This window comes from Lineus longissimus, chromosome 4, assembly GCF_910592395.1.
Source record: "Lineus longissimus chromosome 4, tnLinLong1.2, whole genome shotgun sequence".
NCBI classification, from domain to species: Eukaryota; Metazoa; Nemertea; class Pilidiophora; order Heteronemertea; family Lineidae; genus Lineus; species Lineus longissimus.
The window spans coordinates 2,824,538-2,847,220 of NC_088311.1; the positions used below are offsets into that span (position 1 = coordinate 2,824,538).

The following is a 22,683-nucleotide window of genomic DNA, read 5'->3' on the forward strand; positions in this document are numbered from 1 at the left end:
GATTTTGATTTGTAATCACAGTTCAGATTAGTAGGTCTACTCTAAAGACAACCTGTTGTTCACAGGCCCAGCAGCCTCATGTATGTTTGACGTCTTTGAGAGTGTAAGACAATTTTCACACCCTCAGGCAACACCAGGTCAGTACCTCTTGATTAGCACTTTTGAAGTGTCAATACGGAGTTAAGTAACATAGGTAAATCGCCATGAGCAGTGACATGCTCTACAAAGAATGCCCCAGGTCCATTCGAATTCATTTTAAATATAACTTATATTTACAGACAACCTTATAACATTATTTACAACTTCAAAAATACACAAGTGCGTCGCCAGAATACTTAAAATCAATCTGGTCTCTCAGAATACTTTCTTGATGCTTTTCGATACGGTACTGTTTTTATGGTTTTACTGATGATCGTAACAAAAGATATTTAATATGCTTTTTGACACGATGCACCTGGAAGGAGATTGTCTCTGACTGGCAAAACAAATCTGACAGAGAACCATCGAACAATCAAAAGACAGTCTGACTGAGGACAACAGGACAATCTATAGAGAGAAAGGCATAAACATGAGCCAATCATGGAAACAGATCGATCCTTCAATTTCCAATTCACTTTCTTCAGGGTTATGAAATAGTCCCATGATTTTATGGCAAAATCCAAACTGGCCAAAGTCACATATGTCCATACCTAATCCTATTCCTTAGAATGGAATGTACAATTCATCTGACACACAAGAGATTTTGAATCACTTTGACCTCTTTCAGTTGCTGAGTTGAGGTAAGGCTGGAGTCATCCAACCCAATGAGTTGTGGCAGTGTTGGAGAAATATTCTCTAACTAGAACCTGACAAGGAACATCAACGTTATGACCACGGAACACCCTGATAAAGGCGACACTTGATGACTTGAGGCAGCGCTAAAGTAACCTCGATAAAATGACTTGGTTTCCTTTGGGGTCGTCTGCTCTTGTGGCCGTGGATTTGGACTGAAAGAGCAAATGAAAACATTAGACCCAATACTTCACTTGCGATGAAAAATCAGGACACCCCACGGTCTGCCTGGGCCAGGCGCTAATAAAATGAGCAACTAAATTCTCCCGAGAAAAGGTTAGGCTAAAATCAGGACATCCCACGGTCTGCCTGGGCCAGGCGCCAATAAAATGAGCAACCAAATTCTCCCGAGAAAAGGTTAGGCTAATGAGGAAGGTTTCTAAAGCTTACCTAGTCTGTTCAAGTCTAACCCATAGTTCATTAAAATTGAACTGATATCTCTGTTGTCGCTGTTGCCGTACTCGTTCACGTTCTTTTCGTTTTTTCTTCCGCCGAGAATTAAAAGATTCTCGTATTCTGAAATAAGATCAATATCACCGTTACTGATTAACTAAAGACAGCATTTTGTGAAGACATAAGTCACAAATCCAATACTTTATTACAGATACACGCAGTTAGTAATCCACATCTTGACCCTCAATGTATTGACATTGCTCAGCTTCCAGACAACGCGCGTCGGAGGCTTTTACGGAGGCTTTTACGGAGGCTTTTACGGAGGCTTTTACGGAGGCAATACCGCTGGTAGTTCGGTATGGAGTAAAAACATCAATCATTTGCAGGGGTCATCGCAGATGTCCGCAACAAGAAATGGTCATCACGGCGACCTGCAATCCCAATACGATTGCCAGTTTTACCTCCTTAGCACAGCAATACTTATCGCAGGTCCCAGCGATAAAAAGCTAATTGCTGATGCATTACTAACCTTGATTCTCTCGTCTCTGATTGTCCAGTCAACAATATCGAAGGTAATGGAAAGTTTGATGGCACTCCTGGAATGATCTCATCCATCTTTCGATGACGCGGCCGAAACCGATGTTTCATTTTTCTGAAAAGGATTATCAATTGATGATTAGTCGTTGATAATGCATTATTGCTAAATCCCTATTTGCCACCTGAAGAACTCCATCTTGACACACACTGCTCTGATATTGCAAAGTCCCTTTCACAGGCTCTAAAGAGACTGCCTGGATCGGGATGTAGACTTATTGGGATAAGATGGTGGAACAGTTGACAAAAAGGGTGACAAGTTCAATGTAAACTCTTTCTAACAGGACTGAAGAGATACTTTTGTTATGCGTATGATTGAGTTCGTTTATATGTTGACAAGTGATCACTTCCTATGAATAAGAAATACATGTAACTTACAATTTTGGTATCTTCTCATCTGGAGCGACATGTTTCACATCAAACCCGTATTCACCAAGCTGTTCTATGACTGTATTATTCCCTAAAAAGTGACCTGAAAAGACAAGAGTAAATCTCATTTAAATTTCTTCAATTAAAAATATCGGTCTCGATGTTTTCTATATTGGGGGCACAAACCATCTAGGAGACAGATCAGTGCTTGCTCTGGGCAATGGCGTAATGGGGAACACCCCATATTGAAAACAGCAGCAATAGGGGAACAACCCATCCTGAAGAAACCCAAACTAAAAGCTTGACGAATATAAATGATCATTTATAAATGAATCAATTGTTATAGTGTTTGCCAATGACAGGTGGAATCTACAGCGAGACTAATCCGTTCAGTCTTTTTTTACTTTTGCTTCTTCCTGTGGTTAATTCTTACCAGTTTCTGGTCAATCTAAACACAAGTCTTTCCTCCCCAGATCCCCCGCAGTGTAAAATTGATACAACAGGTAGCAGCACATGCGCGAATGACTCGACCTCATATCGGGCCACATACCAACGAGCCGTTCTATTAGCTTACTCCAAGAGCTCACCGTTGTTATTGCAGTGGCACAATAATGCAACAGATGGCAGCACAGACGATTGACCCGATACGTTCGGATAACGTTTTGGAATAAAACCATGGATGAAACCACGGGAGAAATGCTGATAGAATCGTATATATATGTTAAGTTCAGATGAACTGTTGATTAAACTAAGTTCATGCTTGCACTTAATGCCTGATAGATGACGGATCAACTGAGGCAGGTTTGGGGTTCCTACTAATAACTGCGTCCCCCCCGCCCTCAAAACGGGCGTGATTTTTGTATTTCAGGCAAAGCCTCGTTCCTATGTCTTAGCTCTTAGCTACTTCCTGTGGTTAATTATTCTTATCAGTTAAGTGCACCTTTTCACATGGTTCAGCAATTTTTTCCAACCCAGGGTATATCAAGGGTTTATCGGACAATAACGACGTGTTGAAACTAGGCAGGGGTAGTGGCCGGAAATGTGTGAAAATGATAGGGGAAGGGACCATCACTTCCGCCTCGGCCTTGCAACCCAGCGAAGGGTAAAACCACCAGTCATGACCACCAAGCAGAAGAGATTTTTGATTAAGATCTTAGCGGGGAAAATTCCAAAAATCAAAAGGGTTTCAACTTTGATCTTGCGGTGGAAATAAGTGCCATGCTCAAATTGCAGGTAGCAGTTACGGCAGATGTCGGACCACTGGCAGGCCAGGAACTACAAAGCTTGCATTTTTCCAGCCCACTGATTAAAATTATCGGTGATATTTGTAATTTTCTGCTAATATACCAGGCCTGTTTGTCTAAACAGCAGGCCCAGATATGCCACATTAGACATTACTAAAATAGACAATAGAATAATTGCTAGCGTTGAATCAAACTGCCGAAATTGAAGGTGATAACCGTAGCAAGCGCACGGTTGATTTTTTCAAAGGACACCCGACAGGTCTCCCCCTCTAATTTTACATGCCTCGTTAATTTTTTGGCTATATTTATGACAACTGAGTTTGGTCGGCACTTCAAGTGCTTCACATTAGAGCAGCATCAGTCACCGTGTCAAGCATGGGTGATGAAGACCAGCAAAATTAAAGGACCAGGAACCGGTCATCTTCAGCTTGAGTTAAGGTGGATTATCAATTATACCATTCTTCAAATAATCGCTTGTCCAAATGTGTTGAAATGGATACCGTTGGACAAAGCGTTTTGCACCTACAGAGCCAAAAGTGCGAAAAAGGTGGAGAGAAGGACGAGTAGTTTGGCATGAATTAAAGTTTCTCTCGAGATTTTGAGCAATTTTTCAGCAACGTTTAGCACAAAGTTTAAAATAAACCTATGGGTGCCAAATAAACCTCAAGCACCCTGTTTATGTAAGGGATTGAGTGACAATTGTGCAAAAAATACAACCTCGAACGAATATTTTTGTAAAATTTTCAGTAACATTTGGAACAGGCTGGCTGAAAATAGACTCTTTAAAAATAACATAAATTTGAAGCTGCATTCCTTGGTACATTGTCAATCAACTCTGAATGGGATCCTGGTTAGAAATGAACGGAGTCATAAAAAGATCAAGTTGAGTGGACAGAGATTTGATAGACAACTGTCACTGAGAGTTTAAACTGACACCTCTTTGGATTGATGGGCATGGCAATGACACCGAACTGCTTGTGGCTATTTCGTGAAGTGCCAGCATGACTGATGCTTATGCACATAAACGTGCAAGTTAGCATTGGAAGATACTCCGAGTCTGTGCTTTGTCTTACTTTTCTCTAACGGTCTAGGGGTTAAACTATCTATTAAATTATCTCATCTCAGTAAAGTAACGCTAATGCGTGAAACCTTTTTATCAATCAAGCTAAGTAGATGATGGGAAAAGCTCCAACATTCTTCGTAGAAACGAGAAGAAATTTGTACCCGCCCGCAAACCACACTCTAAGCTGGAATTCCTTCACATTATAAAGATATCAGAGTCTGTCTGAGCTGACAGGTAGGACCACAGGTTAAGATGCTTCCGTAAAAATATCCCCCTCGTTTGATACATGTAACTAAACCCTGTAGCTGTACTTCAATCTATCCAATTCCCATCTTTTTTGCACTTTCATAATTTTTTTTTTCGGTGGATTTAAATCCTTTATACTGAAGACATAATAGTCATGACATGTTCATAGATGAATGAATGATAAAAGTCCATTTTTCTTAACAAATGATTGGCTTTGTAGAACATTGTGTACATTCGAGCACTGTCGCGTCTCAAGGAGGAGGAAAAAACCGACTCACCTGCACCAAATGCAAATAAGAAGCTTTTGTCTGGATAAGACGTCAATAATTCTTTGACTCGGTCAGCCATACGTTTGTTCCGCCGATAGATCAACTCCTCACGGAAATACTGATCGATCTTTCTGGCCGTTTCTAAGTCCTGAGATGGCAATGATATGTTCACGAGTATTTTAGGAATTTGAGCAGTATCGTGGTTGAAGATAGCGGTATTTAAATCACCACAATTATAATGTTTTATGAGGTCTTCGGTTGTGTACGACATTGGGGTTGAGCCGAGCCGATGGAATTCATGTTGGAATAACGTCTGATTTAACGCAAAGAGAACCTGAAAATACACAAAAGAGGAAGTTGTCAATATTCGCATCAGAATACTGGAAGTTGTCATTGTACCCTTTTAGAGGACCCGCAAACGAGTTGTTGTTGCTACAGCCTACAATGCGTGGGTTCGACTCTAAGCCAAGTTACTGCTTGGTTGTCCTTCGAAGGGGCCACATTAAACATTTATCTGTAATAAGTTACAAGCTTCCAAGCTTCCACCCACTACTGGCTTTTACAGAACAGTACACATTTTTGTTAACGTTAGATCAGAAGTCACCCGGCCAAATGATGATGATCTTGCACATGGTTGAGCCAAATTACAAACGGAAGCCGTTTTTCTCGCTAACTGCACAAAGAACTTTTATAACTTTAGTCAACATACATGCAAATTAAATGGTTAATTAATCAGGTTTTATTCGATATGTGACAGACTGTCTGGACATGGGACCAAATCTTTCAGCCCGTCAAATTGGCTGGAAGAATTTGAGACAAGCTTTTTGATTTGACCAGCTGAGTGTAAATTCATAATCTGTTATGGAGCCACGACTGTGGTGACATCGGCTGTTCTCACATGAAAGTGAGACCGGATTTCCCCCAAGGAGGCATTTTCATAGGCTTCCCTGGGTTTACTGGTGAGAATTGAAGGCGTCTGAATCACATTGATCCTGATATAAGTGTGATCTGTTCAAAAGTTGTTAGACACACGAACTGACACTGACCTGACCTTGCCCAATTATTTGGGAAGGTCATCCTGACCACTCTCGGTACCACCTCTGTGTGTAATAAAATTCATGGTAAATTATTATTCATGTTATGAAACTTCCATGATGTTGCCTTATTCCGTAAAGAGTTTAACCCGTCTATTTCTAAAACATATACTAACAAGCTGTGTTAATCTTGGTCAATATCTCAGAATTCTTGACAGGATAAGCAAGTGGATGTAAACACTACTGTCAATGAGGGCAAACCCAATGCCTTAGCAAACACACCTTAAATCTTCCCTATTCATTCAGCAGTTTACAGGAAATGTTCAACCGTATAGTGCTCTATAGATGTAAACACTAGTATGCCCCGAACTACAAATCAGGAAATGAAAAAAAAATTGATTGAGGAATTGATCAATTTTGACACTATTGTGCAACAACTCCATGATTTTGTTACCGTCAGCCTCATTTTTTAACAAAGGACTGAACTGCAAGGATTTATTAAACAAGTCCCATCTCGACTCATATCCTGAATTCGGCTAAGACATGTGTGTCTATCTCGAAAACCCCTGTCCATTTGCTTGGTCTATCCTGACATACCGAAAAAGACCATTCCCTCTCTGTAAGGAATGATAATGGTAACATAACCATCCAATTAATTCAAGTATTTCTTATATATTTATTAATAAATATATTGACATAGACCGTGTGAATCTCTTGACACATTTCCCCCCTCGGAAAGTGGACAAACCATCCATGGGCTGAGAGTACCGTTATTTGTTTAGGAATTCTATAGATATAGCAAGTGAATTGAGGTTAAGTTAAGCAATGGTACTCCAACAACACTTTGATCTCAGGCACCATCAATGCATTCAACATAAACTTGCTAAAATGATACGTGCATTATCTGTACATCGAAGCATTTATCCATACAGATTTTGGAAAAATTTAAACTGACACAAACAATCGACAATTTGCACTCAGACTGTAATGAAGTAAGAAGAAGATCTACAGTTTCTCAGCGGGGCCCGCTCGTTGGCGGCAATCGGAACTATATCATGGTCTGTGGAACCAGGGAGGGGTTCATGAGACTTTCAAAGAACATTTGTTCCGTTATCATCGTTAATGCCTTTTCAAAGGGACATTTTAATTTTTTTAGATTTTGGACTTTCTAATTACTGTCTGACATAATTAGCTTAAAATCAACAGAGGAATTTCCTAATGATAGTTTACCATCTTTTTACTTATTTTGATTCCAAGCAGCACGTTTTGTAAACTATGAACCAAATGTACTGGATAATGAATTGACAACACGTGCAGCAAGCAATTCGGGACCATTTCATTCATGCTCGCTTTGATACCAACTGAGGTGCAGGAAGTAAAGGGGCATTTAATTGTATTGAGCAGACGATATTCCCTTTAACTGAGTGTATGCAGTGAGCCCACACCTTCCAGGCCTACTTGGAGTATTACGTCTTCCTTCCCTCTTCAGACTTTGGAGATGGGCTAGCATGGCCTTCACAACAACACAAGTTTTGACATCTGGCAAAGTAGACTTGTTATGATTATTGTGTTCATGAAGAAAGTCTGGTATTTTCGTTATTTATTTTGCTTTGGGCACTATTTACAAATGATACATCCACATAACATGCCAAATTATCAACAGAAATGATCTATGATAAAAATACATGTAGGCCTATCCCATACACACAGGGATATGTAGTGTTATCAAGTGTACATATCTTAACAGCAACATCAAAGCTATATTTTTCTTGTTACTTTCATCAACAGGTCTGTTACAAGTATAAGTCCGACATCTCGTGATCATCATGTCCAGAACTAGGTTTATAATGTCTTATCAAGGGTATGCAGCAATACGGAAGAAAGTAATCTATCAGCCGATGTAAGGGTTTAGCAGCAGTGAAGTCATCTATAGGCAGAGTACTCTTGAGCCTCACCTCTGTCAATACACCTATTCTTGATTAATGTTGATCTGAGTTAAACCAGCCGCCAAATCTGATCAAATATCATATCCTCACATTGCCACAAACAAAAGGTTTTTCAACTGTCTACTGGGATTTTACAAATTACACCTAATCAATTCCTCTGTCTATCAGCAAAGGCACCAGTTCAAAGATTACAACTTTAGTGCTACCTTTTCTAAATCATCTGTGCCGCTTCCAACCTCCCATCATCCGCACACTAAATTAGGCCAATAAACTCAAATGTCCCACCCACCTATGTCATCTTCTCTTACAGACACCTCTTTGATGAAATGATGATCTGTAAACCATTGATCGAATATCGAATCCCTCATTCGTCACAAACAATGGTTCCTCTACTGTCCACAGGACTCTCCGAGTAACGACCGTCTACCAGTTAAGATTGGCCACTTTGGCAGATGCAACATGGGGAGAAAGAATGAGACAGTATCCTGTATCTTAGATAACGATCAATCAATAACTGATATGAAGCTGACAAGTTCACAAGGATCTAATGTTCCAGCGACACCTGGATCATCCCACATCTTGTCAAGATTTTGAGAGGTGAACTGCAGGACAAAAGTGCAGGTACTGAAGTGTCAAAGCTTGAGAAGATGATGTTTGAAACGGCTCAGTTAAGATATATTCTTCAACAATGACGTATTAGCATGGTAAATTTTGTTGAAGACTTGACCAATACTTCTTCCCTAAATGTAGAGTGCGGCAGATCGAACCTATTTTAATTGGCTAGTTAAAGCCTTGCATCAAATATCAAGGTTGTAAAAAAACAAAAACATGTTGCTCTCTTGTCATACTAAAGATTTAAACAGGCAAAGAGTTGACCAAGTTATTGTAGCAGTATAAAAGTAAAGAGACATACAGTTCTTCATCAGCCAAGAAAATACTTTTGAAATTGATACCCTTCAGACTTTAGGTTTAAAAGATCTGTTGGACACTATCATCACATGGAATCACTTCCCTTTGCTGCTGTTCGATGATCTTTGTACCACCTTTGATTTCGAAGATAAAAGTCAAAGATGTTATTGATGTACCAGCAGGAAAACTTAACACTTCCGATTTCAAAACTACTCAGAATTGGCTTTCCAATTAATAGTTTGAAATTGGATCAAAGGTGAAATGTGTTTGTCAGCATAGCAGTTGAAATCTTTGATATCCATCTGAGTTAAAAGTATAGACTTTACGATCTCCTTTGTCATGGGGTATCTCTTTCTTTGACTGCAAGGCGATCAGATAACAATATTCAGTTATACTTGTATCAAGCCTTTGATACTGTTGATTACTTGTTGGGTGTGTTTGATCTTTCCTTAAGTTTATCTTGATAATTGTCTGGCTGGAGGTAAACGCTTTGACCAGTACGACATCAAAGTAATGAATCGCTTTAGACAAAACTTGAAAACTTTTGACACTTCAACAAGAAAGGCAACAAGAAAGGCAAACTTTCAAGAGGCAGGGTATAACAGTTGATTTCTATTGCTCTGTGATGGGTAAAGTTAGTTGATTGATGTGGACAATCAGGATGTCCCTCTTGGCTCGTTGCAGCGTCCCTGATGACCTCATGAATCAGGATCACCAACTATGTAACGGAACAATAAATTGTTATTGACGAAACTCATACAAATAGGATCAAAGTCCCAGAATGAATTCTTTAATCTTTTAGCACCAGATGAAGATATATACGTACACCATTCCTGATAAACCTTTTTGTTTTAAACCATACGTAGAATTCGACTGTGGGCTTTCAAAGATGATTGTGCGATACAATGTAATATGAGCTGAAACAAATCACTGACTTTACTCAAATAGCTTATGCCTGATCTATTCATTTTGTCAGCATCAGTGCCACAGTGATGATCAAGTTGGGAATATGCATTTCCAAGTATTACCATCTCTCGCTTAACAACTTTTAAGTTGTTAAAACTTTATTATTGAAAAAAATTGCAGAAAATCTTGACATTAGTGTGTAGATCTAAGATTTTACTCCCAACTGATATCTTTTTTCTTCTTTCACTCAAGGTGGTATTTCCGTGTCATTTTTTCACACCAATTACGTCCCAGTAGATCCGTTGTCAGCACGAGTAAAAGTTTGTGACAGCTATTCACCACATCAGGCATTGCCAGCTCAGAGACATGGGTGAAATATGCATGTAACAATAAACCTCTCATCGACAATTATAACATTCTTTAACAGTTTGCTTTCCTTTGACAAGAAAAGGAACAATTCTCAACTTCTTGTGCGGTAACTTCCTGGGGTTGTCTATCAGAAGGTCAAACTAAAGATACAGCAATGGAAGAGATAAGCAGAAAATATGATTGATCACTGCAGGACTGTTCCATGAAGATCTGACAAGCTGTGGTCGTCATACTAGCAAAATACCACCAAGAAGTTGGACAGTGTATGAATAGTGAGAGGAGTCGGTCCATGAAGAGTTATTGATAATCAGAGTATTTTTGAGGGGCTACACATGCATTAAAATAAAGGCTTTGTTGTTCAATGTAGACGTGACAACTCGTGGTCACCTTCCTTTGCGAAATACCACCAAGAAGTTGAAAAAAAGTATGAAAGCGAGTCGGGCCATGAAGAATTGATTTTTGAGTGACTATCCATACATTGAAATAAAGGCTCCTTGTTTCATGATGGTGATTCCTCATACTTCATTTCTTCGAAATCATACAAAACGACGTTTGGGAGAAATGAAAAATTATCACCATTGAAAAATTTGAAGCAAAACGTCTTAGGAACTTGATTATGAAATTACTGCTATAGTAGATTTTAATCATTTCCTGAAATACTCACGTAAGATGCAACTGCTTCAGCAGTAGAGACCCTCGAGAAATTCCAAATATTTCTCCCCAGTGCATGATACGGATGCATCTCCATTCAGGGGCTGGACACATTTGATAGGTTACAAGCGAAGATGATCACGGAATTCAATACAAAATCTACGACCTTTGTAGCCGGTGATTACCACAACAGAATGCAATGAATAGCGGTTACTCTTTATCTGCGATTTGAGAGGACAGTTAATGACAGTTTGAGAGGTTGGTGGGCTACTGAGGGTAAATATTTATATTTGGCTTCAAACGGAACGTCACTCGCAAGGTCAGCGGCAGTAAATATTATAACTGGTCTTCATACCTGCCATGGACATAGAAGTCGCCAATACAGACATAACTATAGATTATTTTTATATTTGCAATAAGTTTCTGGTTCAAGAATCGATGCTAAGAATATTTGAAATCCGACCCACCATTGCCCTGTTGGCTCATAAATCTTAGAAGTCCCAAACTTTTCTCTTCATCTTCTTAACAGCATTAACTAGGTTTGACCAAAGACTGACCATCTAAGGTCTTATACTCGTGCCACCCTGTCCACTGCCGTCTGATCCTTTTGACTCTGGCACAAGACAGCGTAATGGTCAAAGGCTTGGTGACATTGAAGGGAGAGTACAAAGTCTCTAATTAGGTATTACTTGCCAGTTTTGAAAGGATCAAAGAGTGACTGAGCAATGATGCTGCAGGAATATCACAAAGTTGAAAACGTTTGAAGACATCTCCACAAAATTCAAAATCAAATCACTTTAAACTGAGCAGAGGCTTCTCAGATTAGTGACCTTTTCTGGAGAAACATGGCCTTTCATGGAAAAATTGCTTACAAAACTACATGTTTTTAACCATAGATGCCTATTCAGAAGATGAAATAAATGAATTTGTGTCTTCCACCATAACAGGAAAAGAACCCCCATGACCCAAAAGAAGAATTCAGCTATATAGTAAAACAGATAATTGGTACTCGTTCAAATGCCAATTCCAATCTCATCATAGCATTGCATTTTGTGTAAAGTGGCTTCTAATTGACTGCATCATCATGTAGAATTTCTAATGGTCACCCAGCAGGTATAACAGGTTGACATGGTCAATTTACAAAGAACCAAACCAATTTTCGACCCTACCATCAAGGCCTCCTCACTGCTCAGTCCATTTCGTGGAAACAAAAGCGTAGACTTGAAAAATTTACTTAGTTTTGAAAGAAACAATCATTGAAGTGGTTAGGACTTAGGTTTTCGAGAACACTCCTGCTGATTGAACGTTTACAATAATTGGCTGAAATTACACTACAATTTTCGTCAAAATGTCTTTCAGCCATTTCCCAAGTGTAAAGAATTAGCAATGAGGGATTGACCAAAAATCTACTGTTGACATGAACTGGAACACGACTTTCACAATTCTACATGGTCAATTTTGTCGCCTTTGAGTTAATTGATAAGTTGGAACTACAGAAAACCTCCCCATCCTTGTACAAAAACCATACGCTGGGAGGTAGCCACGTGATTTATCTGCATAATTGATTTATAACACTCCAATCGTATTCCAAAAAGAAACCTAGCTTCCTGATTCGCCGACCCATGCCAGAGCTGAAGGTTAGCGTCATGACAACGCCAATCACGATCGACAATCTGACCTTGCGCTGTTCACGTGTTCGTGTTTCCCGGAATCTGGAACGAGTCGTGCCCCTGTCGAATGACGTCAGTAGTTGGGGTTTTACAAATTTCTGGTCACGTGACTGACAATCATGTTTTTAGGTGATATGAGCAATCAGGAGAAAGCGTGACAAAGGAACAATCACGTTTTTTCGTGTTGGCCCCGACTGAAGTATAATAGAGAAGCGCAAGGTGCCACTTTTGCTGTGAAAAGAACAGAAAATTAAGGAATACCAATATGGCATGTTGAAGGCTGTGACATCGCGAGTTTCTAGCAAAAAGCGTTGTGTGCAAGTTAGGATGATACTTCATCTTGATCGACTACGTATTGGAATTGCTGATTTTTATCTGTTCTTATTACTTTGTTTTCCTAGCCTAATAAGTGAAACCAGAGGTCAGATATTTTTTCTGTCAATTAATCAGGTTGCTAGTTATCGTGTTTATTGTTACCATGGTATGTAAAAATCTAATTCCTTGCTAGTTACAGCCAAATGGTATGCTTTGAAGAGGTATTGGTGTTGATGTTCCCTTCTTGTATAAGCATCAGGTATATTTCGACTGGGGCTGGGGTATGTTAAGGATGCTTAGACATGTAATAATAATGTTAATCCAGTTGTATCAAGGTAGCAGGAAGGGGTGGGCGTTTGTGGTTTCTGAGTGTGAGGGGGTATAGTGGTGTCTGTTGACTGTGCTTTAAGAGAGACTGGCATGTGCTTTAAGAGAGAGTATTAAAGCACAGTCAACAGACATGTGGTTTCAGTAATAGGTCTTTTATTGTATTCTCTTGATTACAGCGGCCGCCTCAGCGCCACCACGCGGGGCCTAATGGTATTAGGCAGGCAAGAGAGCCCTGGAAGTAATCGATGAGCTAGAAGTTGCAACTACGACAAAATTCATCTGGTATCAAAAGGAACGCAGTTGGGGTAGTACATGACGTCATTTTGAAAAACCTCCCTCTAGCATTTAGGATTTAGTGATCACCTAGCTTCGTGCGATATGCACCATTCTGGGAAAACTCAATGGGAAGTATGCTCATTAGCCCCTGCGCGAGGTAATCTTGCGCAGTGTTGCTTCTGCCCACATACATCGTGCTGGAAAACGTCTCGTACAAAGAAGGTCTGGCATGCACCAGACTAATAAGGAACTGAACGATTACCTACTTTGTCAAGAACAACAACAGACTGTATTAGCAAATAAGGGGATAACTAAACCAAGTCCAAGACTATGGTGTTTTTAAAAGAGGCCTGGTGCTTTTTGGATTAGCAAGATGGGCAAAATTTTGCTTATCGAACAGAAGCATGCACGATGAAATTGACCTTGATACCAAATCAGCATCACAATTAGCATGGTTCTGCATGTCATGCTTTTAAAAATGACCTTGCACACCTATCCCTGACCCATCTCTCCATTCATCCTTTGCCGGAAGTGCTAATTGTTGAGTAATTTTGACCACAATATACTCTGGAGTCTGTTTATGCAAAGACTCCATTGGAAGCTTTTAGTAGCATTCCTCAGCTAATGGCATTCTTTATAACTGTGATCTACACAGTCATCTGCTTGTGGGCCAACAACCATCTTTCTCTCTTATTATCGCAGCAGGGGAGACACTGGGTGAAATAAGCTAAACATCACCAGGAGCTCTTCCTTTACCAGTAACATACTCGACGTTTACACACAAGTTCCAACACAAACATATGCCTTCGTCAAAGCTTGGGAATCAACTGCTGAGGGATCATCGACGGAATTTTACAATCATACAGGCTTTTGAAATGCTTCCAGTTACTGAAACCATGGTGGTGCTGATGTTACTATGCACCAGCAGAAGACATGGAAGACACCATACACTCAGTGCTGAAGACACCGAAGGAAAGTAGACCTTAAATGACCTAAGCCAAAGAATAACCTGCTGAGAGAAATTTGCAGTGTCTTGACTCTATTAAAGTTTATACCTTAGTCACAAAGAGCCGGTATCATTGGATATTTACCACAGCAATTTCATGTGCTAATTCCATCCTCTGGGTACTTTCAACAACAAAAACTGGCGAGTATTTGATCAAAGGAAGCTGATCACTTGCCAGAACTACGAACATATCACCAATCATTTTTACGGCTAAGACTCGTGAAGGGCCTTGCCAAAGATGATGTTATGGTCGATTTGCCCCTCAGACCCTCTGAGCTGGTCGATATATCAAAGGTCAATACTTTATATGGATTGCAAATATTTACCCGTGATTGGCCAAGGTGTCGAAATGATATATGGAACACGTCAAGGTATGAACCAACGATCTACCTAGGAGTTGAATTCATATATCCTTCCTACAGGAGTTCATCTGACTCCAGCAACCTTTGTACAAATGTCCGTGCAGCAATCGTATCGCTTTGAGAAATCGTTTTTGCTGTTGGAAAATGAAAAGGTGTCCATTCGAGGGGGAAGGTATCAGGTACACGCTGATACTTGCATTGGAACTGATCATCAAAGGAGACATCAGGAGCAATCAAAGGAACCTACAGACAATGGTCTGAATGAGATGATCAGATGATACTCGAGGCATCTCAAACTTTCCGAAGATGTCAGTCAGATGCTTCAAAGTCAATCAACATCAATGCTTTGGTCATCTTTGTCTTGGCAATATCTAAGAAAATGGCTCACGCACTTGAGGTTCTGAAGTTCGAAGTTGAAAAGTTTGATCAGCAATTTACCTCACAAGCCTAAGGTTGACTTATTCCCCAACAAAATGGTAAGAATTGACTTCGTCATACAGATGAGTATCATCAACAAGTAACTGAAGTTTGAAGTCATCACAAGTCGCATATGTACTCTAAATGTATCAATAGGTGTATGGTGCCCACTTGTCATTACCAACAATGAGATGTGATAGTTTGAATGAATGATCTGAAATTTTAATGGAAGACCTCCTGATTAATTCACTTTTCCAGATAAACCTACTCGTTTTGCTTGATTTGGAATAGTTTCTGGACTTGGATTACCATATTTAGCAACAACAACAACAAAAAGCAAAAAGAAGAAAACGCTCCATTAAGTACGTCCTGAAAGCAACACATTTACTGCACACGTTGCTGTTGAATACTGATCAAACAGTAGAAGCTATTTGATCATCAATCGGACCAAAGGCTTGACATTTTCTTTGAAGTCTTTGACCGATTGCCGGATACAACAGCTCCAATTGACTTGACTGATACTGAAGGATCACTTGAGGGAAACAAGTGATCTTCAGCCTTCTAAAGGATGACACCTCTGATGTGGCAGGCACACAAGACATCTAACAGGTCCAGATGGCCAAAGACGAAACACCTGGTACGCTTCTGTATGTTCATAAAGGATCAATTCCACCGGAGCGCTTTCCCGCTATCACCGCAAAACTGAACTTGGCTCTAGCGCATTTTTGGTAATTCAAATTACCTACTTTTGAAATATAGATTTTTATCTGCAGAAGTTATCTAAATCCAATGATTTTGTTACGAATTGACTGGAAATTGTTGCAAATTGCCTTTACTATCACTTATTTAGAGTATCGGCAAACTCCAAGTATCACACCTAATAGAAAGCTTTTACCGCTCATCCCGCTGATGAGCATGCAAAGGAAGCCTTGGGTTAAGCGGTTATTAGCAACATACATCATGAGAAGAGGATGACATCTTAACAATGTTAAAAGCATCTGCTCCGTTCAGGCAGATGCTAAGTACACTCCTAGTTAAACAGACAGGTGGACTGCCACCTGAGTTGCACAAAAACTATCCTCTACTCTTGCAATGGCTATCCTTCAACTTACTGAGAAGCAACTGTAGGATCTTGGAACAGATTTTCAACACCTAACATCCTCAATTCACAACATTGAAAATGTTCATCAATTTGGAATATTTCCACCAAACATGCAAAATTTCCTTAGGGAGTACTGAACTGGTAACATACCCATGCCATCTCAGTCACAGGGGCCTCCCGCTATTTGTGAAAGTCATCAATCATGTTAGTTCCCTGTATAAAGGGTAACCCATTGACAGTGGCTGTCACTTCCGACACTGTCTCATCATGACTGTCCTTCCTCCAAATCCTGTCTCTCAATAGCCAACTCAACAGGCTCGACACTCTTGAAAAGAACCTGCGGTGATTTTGATCATCACTCATTCTTTGGTATTTTCCGCAATCTTATTGTAGTGGGAGGGATTTTGTAGAAACCTGATGTCATCTGCATGTTTTCTGTACAAGACGACTCCAACCTGCTGAGTTGAGGACTCACTTGTTTCACAGGGGAGAGGGCTGTGTAGGACAAACGGAAACGTTTTAATGTATAAGATTCACATTAGTGAGGTTTTCAGTGCCAAAAGCAATACCAGTAGAATTGGAAATGGAATATGCGATTAACCAAAACTATTGATCCCAAGTTTAATTCGGCACAAAAAATTTTCAACTGGATCAATATAGGAGCAGTCGGAAGAAAATGACATTGACATGCTGCGATGTCTGGACAGGCTCGCGTATTGTTGTAGTTAACTGTGCAACCTCTTCCTGTCTTATCGCAGATCACAACGTCAGTTTCAGGAAGGAAGAAGATCCATCATGGTGTACAATAGAATCTCAGGAGTCGGTGTAAATCAAAAGCGTTGTCATAAGATTTGTATCTCATAGTTATGTAATCATGAAACAGAGACCCCCAAAATGAAATTCATCCACAGCAGGTCCAGCAAAGAATTGAAACCTGGGTCAGGCATTCAATATATATTGGTGTTCAAGAGTTACTTATCTTCAAGATGCAACAAGTTATGTGAAGTCACTAAAGTCCATGATTTCCTCAGATTTGGACATAAAAAGGTTGTTGTCTCAGTCACCATTTTAACACCGAGCGAAGGAATTTCAAAGACCTTTGTAAGATAAATGCACTTCGAATTCTTAGCGTCATGTTGTTGGACGTCATGTTTTGTAAACATTTGGTTAAGCCCGACAATATCAATGGATTATAATGAAAATAGTTTAAAGCTCCCAAGTTGGTCAGAAAGCCGTGCCTAAAATCGAGTTGAAACTTTTGCAAGTATACGAGAACATGTTCAATAAATTTAAATACATGACGCCGACAATAGTTGGGTTGAGTGAAAGTCATGTACGGTCAGATTTTACAAAGAAAATCAATTATCCACAGCACACTCTAGAATTTGGAGGAAATATCCCCACACTTGAACTAGCTTAGGGTTTAGCAGTTAGCACGAGGTTCCCTTGTCATTGGTCGTGGTTCTGGGAAAGGGCTATGAGGAACAGAACAGAAAATGCCTATTTGACAAAGAAAGGGGATCTGGGGTGGAGTTGGGGCACTTGAGATATAAAAAGGGTATTCTAAATGTTCAAAAAAGTATGTTTCCTGTTAGTATTTCTGAAATGCATGGGTATTGTTCCTTTTGGAAAACAAAATAATCAGTCCAATGCAAAGAGCTTTTCAAGGTGACACTTCTGTGTGTGTCCAGGTACTGCAACTTTATTTTTCACCTATCTACGACTTTCTGAAAATTCAAGTCAGAGTTGCCATATGATTTGCAATACAACTCACACACACATTGCCAAAGTAATATTCCAACCAAACAGAACAATATTTCAGGAGAGGGGTCATTCACAGACTCATTGTAACAAGGGTTAAGGTTTAACAGGATTTGTCTTTCCTCTGGGTGTTTGGACAGAAATGGGATGCATTAACCAAACATCAAAGGTTTACTAAGTATCAGCATGTTTACAGGCCATTAAGACCATTATTGCTGTTGTTTAATGCATTCTTTAGTATACCACCCATCTCACCTGTCTAAACACTAAAAAGCAGTGTATCAACAACAAGATGCCATTTACAAAACATTTGTAGCAAATTTGGTTGGATATGAATTAACGTATTGTAAGTTCGTAACTAATTGTAAGCTGAGTGGGAAAAAGCTATTGACTACACTCAGTACTCCGCTCCATTCCATAGGAACACAATCCAAGGTATTCATGTGATTCTGAAACACCTTTTCAAATGTCTCTCATCAAATCCACTAGAATATCTCATAGTCAATTGTACCTCTAAACTTCTCTCTTGCAACTTTTCAGTTTCAACAATGCTGTTCTAACCGGGTTTGCGGAGTCTGGCACACATTAGCCATTGTGTTGAACACTTGTGTATCATCAACATTTGTGAATTCTGCCTCTATGGGATGGGGACTTGTGACAGGGATGATCAAGGTACAGGTGATGGAGAGTCCTTTGCATCAACCCTCTGTCACCAATATTGAGGTGTAACTTGTAAAAAAATCCAGAGAAAGATGCAGATACGAGTGAAACGGTTCCATTTGTTGATTTTTCAGTATGTTCAAGTCATCATTTAGACATTATTATCAATATATCATTTGTCCAATACTTAATCTGTCTGACAGTATACCCCATCCATGACAAACGAAAAACATGACCATCGACGAGACAATGGTTCACCTGTTGACTCAACCACCAACTTGATCCAAGCCCAGAGGAGCTTCTCTCGCCTTTGATGTTGACACCCACAGGACACTATTCATCAAATAATATCGAGAGGTTAACTTTTTTAGATTGCAGTTGAGAAGAAATTGAGTGGACCTGCAGGCTAGGTTTTGTAATCTTTCATGCAAACCTTATCATCAAACCCCATTAGGGTACTCAAGTATTATCGAAACATGAAACACAAAATACCAGACGGCAGAAAGAACTGCAGTCGAAATCATATACACCGTATCGTACAAATTCCATTGCTGAAGGAAATGTAGAGCTGAGGTTTTTACATAAAAGGGAGACTAAACTCCATCTAACCAATTACATGATGTTACTTGAGGCAATGATAGGCCTCTAATCACTGTTTTGTATATTGCATGTCCTACAGATCAATGAATGAATCTAACTTACTTGCTGAAAGTTGAGTTCATTGAGAGGTAGACACTGTTCTTCCACAAGTTCCACAGCACCAGTCTTTTTACCTATACGTTCCGCTTCCTGTGCTAAGTATAAGTCCAGCACTGGAATACCACGCGATTTAACGTCCATTTCCGTTAAAGAATTCACCATCAGCATCACCCAAATTGGTCGTTTACGCTCCCAATCTCCAGCTATTGCTTTGAAAAGGGAATCTGCGTAGACACCCCGACCACGCTGATCTGCCGTCACCCACGACGGCAACTTGTCTTTCACGTATTCCAAATGGCGTTTCAAACGCTGATAGATGTCCTTCGGTAAAATATTCGATAGATTTTCTCCATGAGGTAACTGTTGACACTTGGCAAGAGCATACATTGTGTAAGGATCCGTCAGATCCAGTTCAAAGAACACATATTCGGATTGTTTAAATGCTTGTTTGGTATTTTCTGGGATGAAATCCCAGACTTTAGTGTAAGGAACATGAATTGTGCCGAAAAAATAGGATGGAGGATCCCTGTCAATCTTCCATAGGAATGAATTTAAGGAACTTTGCTGAAATGAGAAGAGATTTGGAAATAAGGTGAAAATATTGAATATATATCATTTCTTAAAAATCCAGATTCTTCTTGAACTAGTCAAGAATCTTTCATCATATTGTGTGTCTTTATCACACAATGAGTTAATTTCCATCAAGTTAGGCATGACAACGGTTAATATAGATAATCACAAATAGGGAAGAACATAACAACTTATTACTGCTATCTAGGGCAAGTACAAGTACTATTTGGAAACAAATTAGCGTAAATTATAAAACTGGTATCATCTTTTGAAACAGATAATAAAGGGATTATTGTCAACGTCCAATCGATTTGTACAAGGATATCAATTGGTATTTAACTAATGGCCTTTGAAGTCATTATTTGCTTTCACGGTGAAAAGCATAGGACTTGGCTTTATTTGAACTCAACACACCATTGCAAGAGGTTCTCCACACAAAGCTACTCCAGATCAAGGTGGGCTGATCGTCAACCAATTCAGTCAAACTATCAAATAAAAGGTGTAAAGCCCGGAAGACTTTTTATGCAGTTTTAATGTCCTATCTCACGATTTGGGAAGGAGGGATGGCCCATTCACCAACTCCGCTGGATGCCTCTCTGGCATGTGCATGACAGGCAACAAAACAACTAGACCAACCAACGCAATGAAAGCAGACGGCAGAGTTGACATACGGACATGGCGCGCTGGGACATTTTTTAGGAGAAAGTTGTCCACTCGTCTTTTACCGTTGGTGAGGTGACGTTCCCATATCAAAACGTATAAGATTCACACTGCCGCTGTGCTCTAGTATAGTCTCAGCTTACGCTGACGCCCCAACGGCAAAACCATCGAAATTATCGGCAGACGACACTGCATTCAAATGTCCTCCTATGCTGTGACTTTACTTTTTTGTAATAGATAAGCCTAAGGACAGTTTGTGATTGGCAGCCTAAACATTCAAGAAAACTGAATACGATAGTTAATTTAATTCGTAACTTATAAGTGAGAAGGTGTAGACAAGATTTAGAATCATGATAGAAAATATGTGACGGGACAAGACGGACTCTTAAAGGATAAAGACACTTACGTTAGTTGTATGGTCACAATCTGGTCCTGGTTGTCCCTTCACTGCTGCAGTATACCACATAGTGAAAATACTGAGTAGAACCCAGTGCATGATCATAAATTACTGTAACTAGTCCCATTGATGAGGACTCCACGATAGTTCCAATGATCTAACTCGGACAACCCCGTATCAATAAGGACGTTATCCTAATCCTCGAGTCCGACGAATGATTTCGTGTCGTCCGATCCATTCTGTATAAATACTTCCCTTTGCGCCCCAGGCTACTAAGAAATACGCAGTTTCACTACCGAACTGAGACCACGAGTCGCGAGCTTGCGCTATTGCCGGCCAAATTCAAAGTGCCAGTAGCGCGTATTTCGATGGTCGCGCTCTGATTGGTTAAACCTAGATAAATATAGCGCGTTTCTTTTGACAGTGGGTGGCGACTTGGGCGCTAAAATCCTCGCAGAATGGCACCTCGTGGAGAAAGCATTCTAAACCTTTGACCAAACGCCACTCCAAATGTTTTCCTACAGAACTGTTGATTACAAGTATACATGTTTAGGTTCTTACAATCTTTTAAGCGGCGTGACTCAAAGGCCAATATCAAAGGCACCGCCGGGTACTTCCAGGCGGTACTAGAACTGATTCACTTTATACTCGGAAGGTATAAGTATACACCTTCATGCAACCACCAAAGTTCCGCACCCCTTAAGTTTCAAAAACAACCAACAGTCTACTTATATTTGCCAACAATCTTTACAAACGAAGACCTAATGATTCGCACTTTTTATGCTCCGTTCCTATCATTCTAATCATGGCTGCCACGAGATAAGGGAATTAAGGAATTGAGGTTGAATATTATCACTGCTTTTGAGAATGACAGCCAGGGACTGGGAACTGTCCAGTGGTTTGGACCGAAAGGTTCTTATAAGTATATATTGGTATCTCTGTTCTGAAACTTCATGCACGGACGCGCCAATGAACTTCCGGCGGACGCGTGCTGGTGGCGCTTCGGGGATGCCCCTCTCGGACCATTCTTGTAGTCAGCCGCCAAGGGCTCCCGTAGCCCCTCCCGTGACGGAACATTATCACCTTCATTGTCCTTCAAGTGTCATCATCCGCCTAACATCACGAGTATCCTCAGCAATCGCACTTCAGATGACCACGTAGTGACAACTCCGACACCTTTCAATAATTGCCATTATCATGTTCAATTTTCCATGAAAAAGAGAGTTATTGTTTTGCACCTGCATGAAGTACACTCCGAGCGTAGTGGATCAGCCTCCTCCCTCCCCCTGATAGGATGACTTATGGACTGCCTCGTGAGTCTAGCGCGAAGAAGACAAGCTCAATGGGGAAGAAGAACTATTAAACGGACTTTCTGTCACATTCGAATAAAACTGTGAAAATAGCTCATTGTACACTGTCCTTGCATTCACGTATTCGTTGAACAGCAATACCTAATCAATTGGGATCGCACGATTCGCAGCCGGTCGAGGCTCCTGGGGCAGTCCATTTCGTCACCTGATCGTCCCTTCTCATGGGCGACAGGATGAGGCCGGTCCACTGCGTCCGGAGTGTAAGCCGGTCCACGGGGCCTTGGTCACATGGGTTTCCGTGATGTTGCCTTTGGGCCTCAGTAA

The 22,683-nt window shown here is 40.2% G+C and overlaps 1 protein-coding gene across 1 annotated transcript; it reads right to left on the reverse strand.

Moving 5' to 3' along the window:
• Window positions 1–765: 765 nt before the first annotated feature.
• On the reverse strand, window positions 766–21,379 carry LOC135486998 (metalloprotease TIKI1-like). Its single transcript, XM_064770246.1, has 7 exons — window positions 21,059–21,379; window positions 19,426–19,986; window positions 5,019–5,343; window positions 2,197–2,290; window positions 1,754–1,876; window positions 1,222–1,347; window positions 766–986 (listed from the first exon to the last, which is right to left on the reverse strand). The coding sequence occupies exons 1-7, from the start codon at window positions 21,152–21,154 to the stop codon at window positions 839–841; spliced, it is 1,473 nt and encodes a 490-aa protein (XP_064626316.1). The 5' UTR covers window positions 21,155–21,379; the 3' UTR covers window positions 766–838.
• Between the last annotated feature and the right edge of the window lie 1,304 nt (window positions 21,380–22,683).

Excerpts from the sequence above, each read along its gene's own strand:
- LOC135486998 (XM_064770246.1), bottom strand. The coding sequence starts at position 21,154 with ATGATCATGCACTGGGTTCTACTCAGTATTTTCACTATGTGGTATACT. Across the intron at positions 19,987-21,058 it reads ATTGTGACCATACAACTAAC|CAAAGTTCCTTAAATTCATT; the intron begins GTAAGTGTCTTT and ends TTCTCATTTCAG. Across the intron at positions 987-1,221 it reads GTTAGACTTGAACAGACTAG|TCCAAATCCACGGCCACAAG; the intron begins GTAAGCTTTAGA and ends TTGCTCTTTCAG.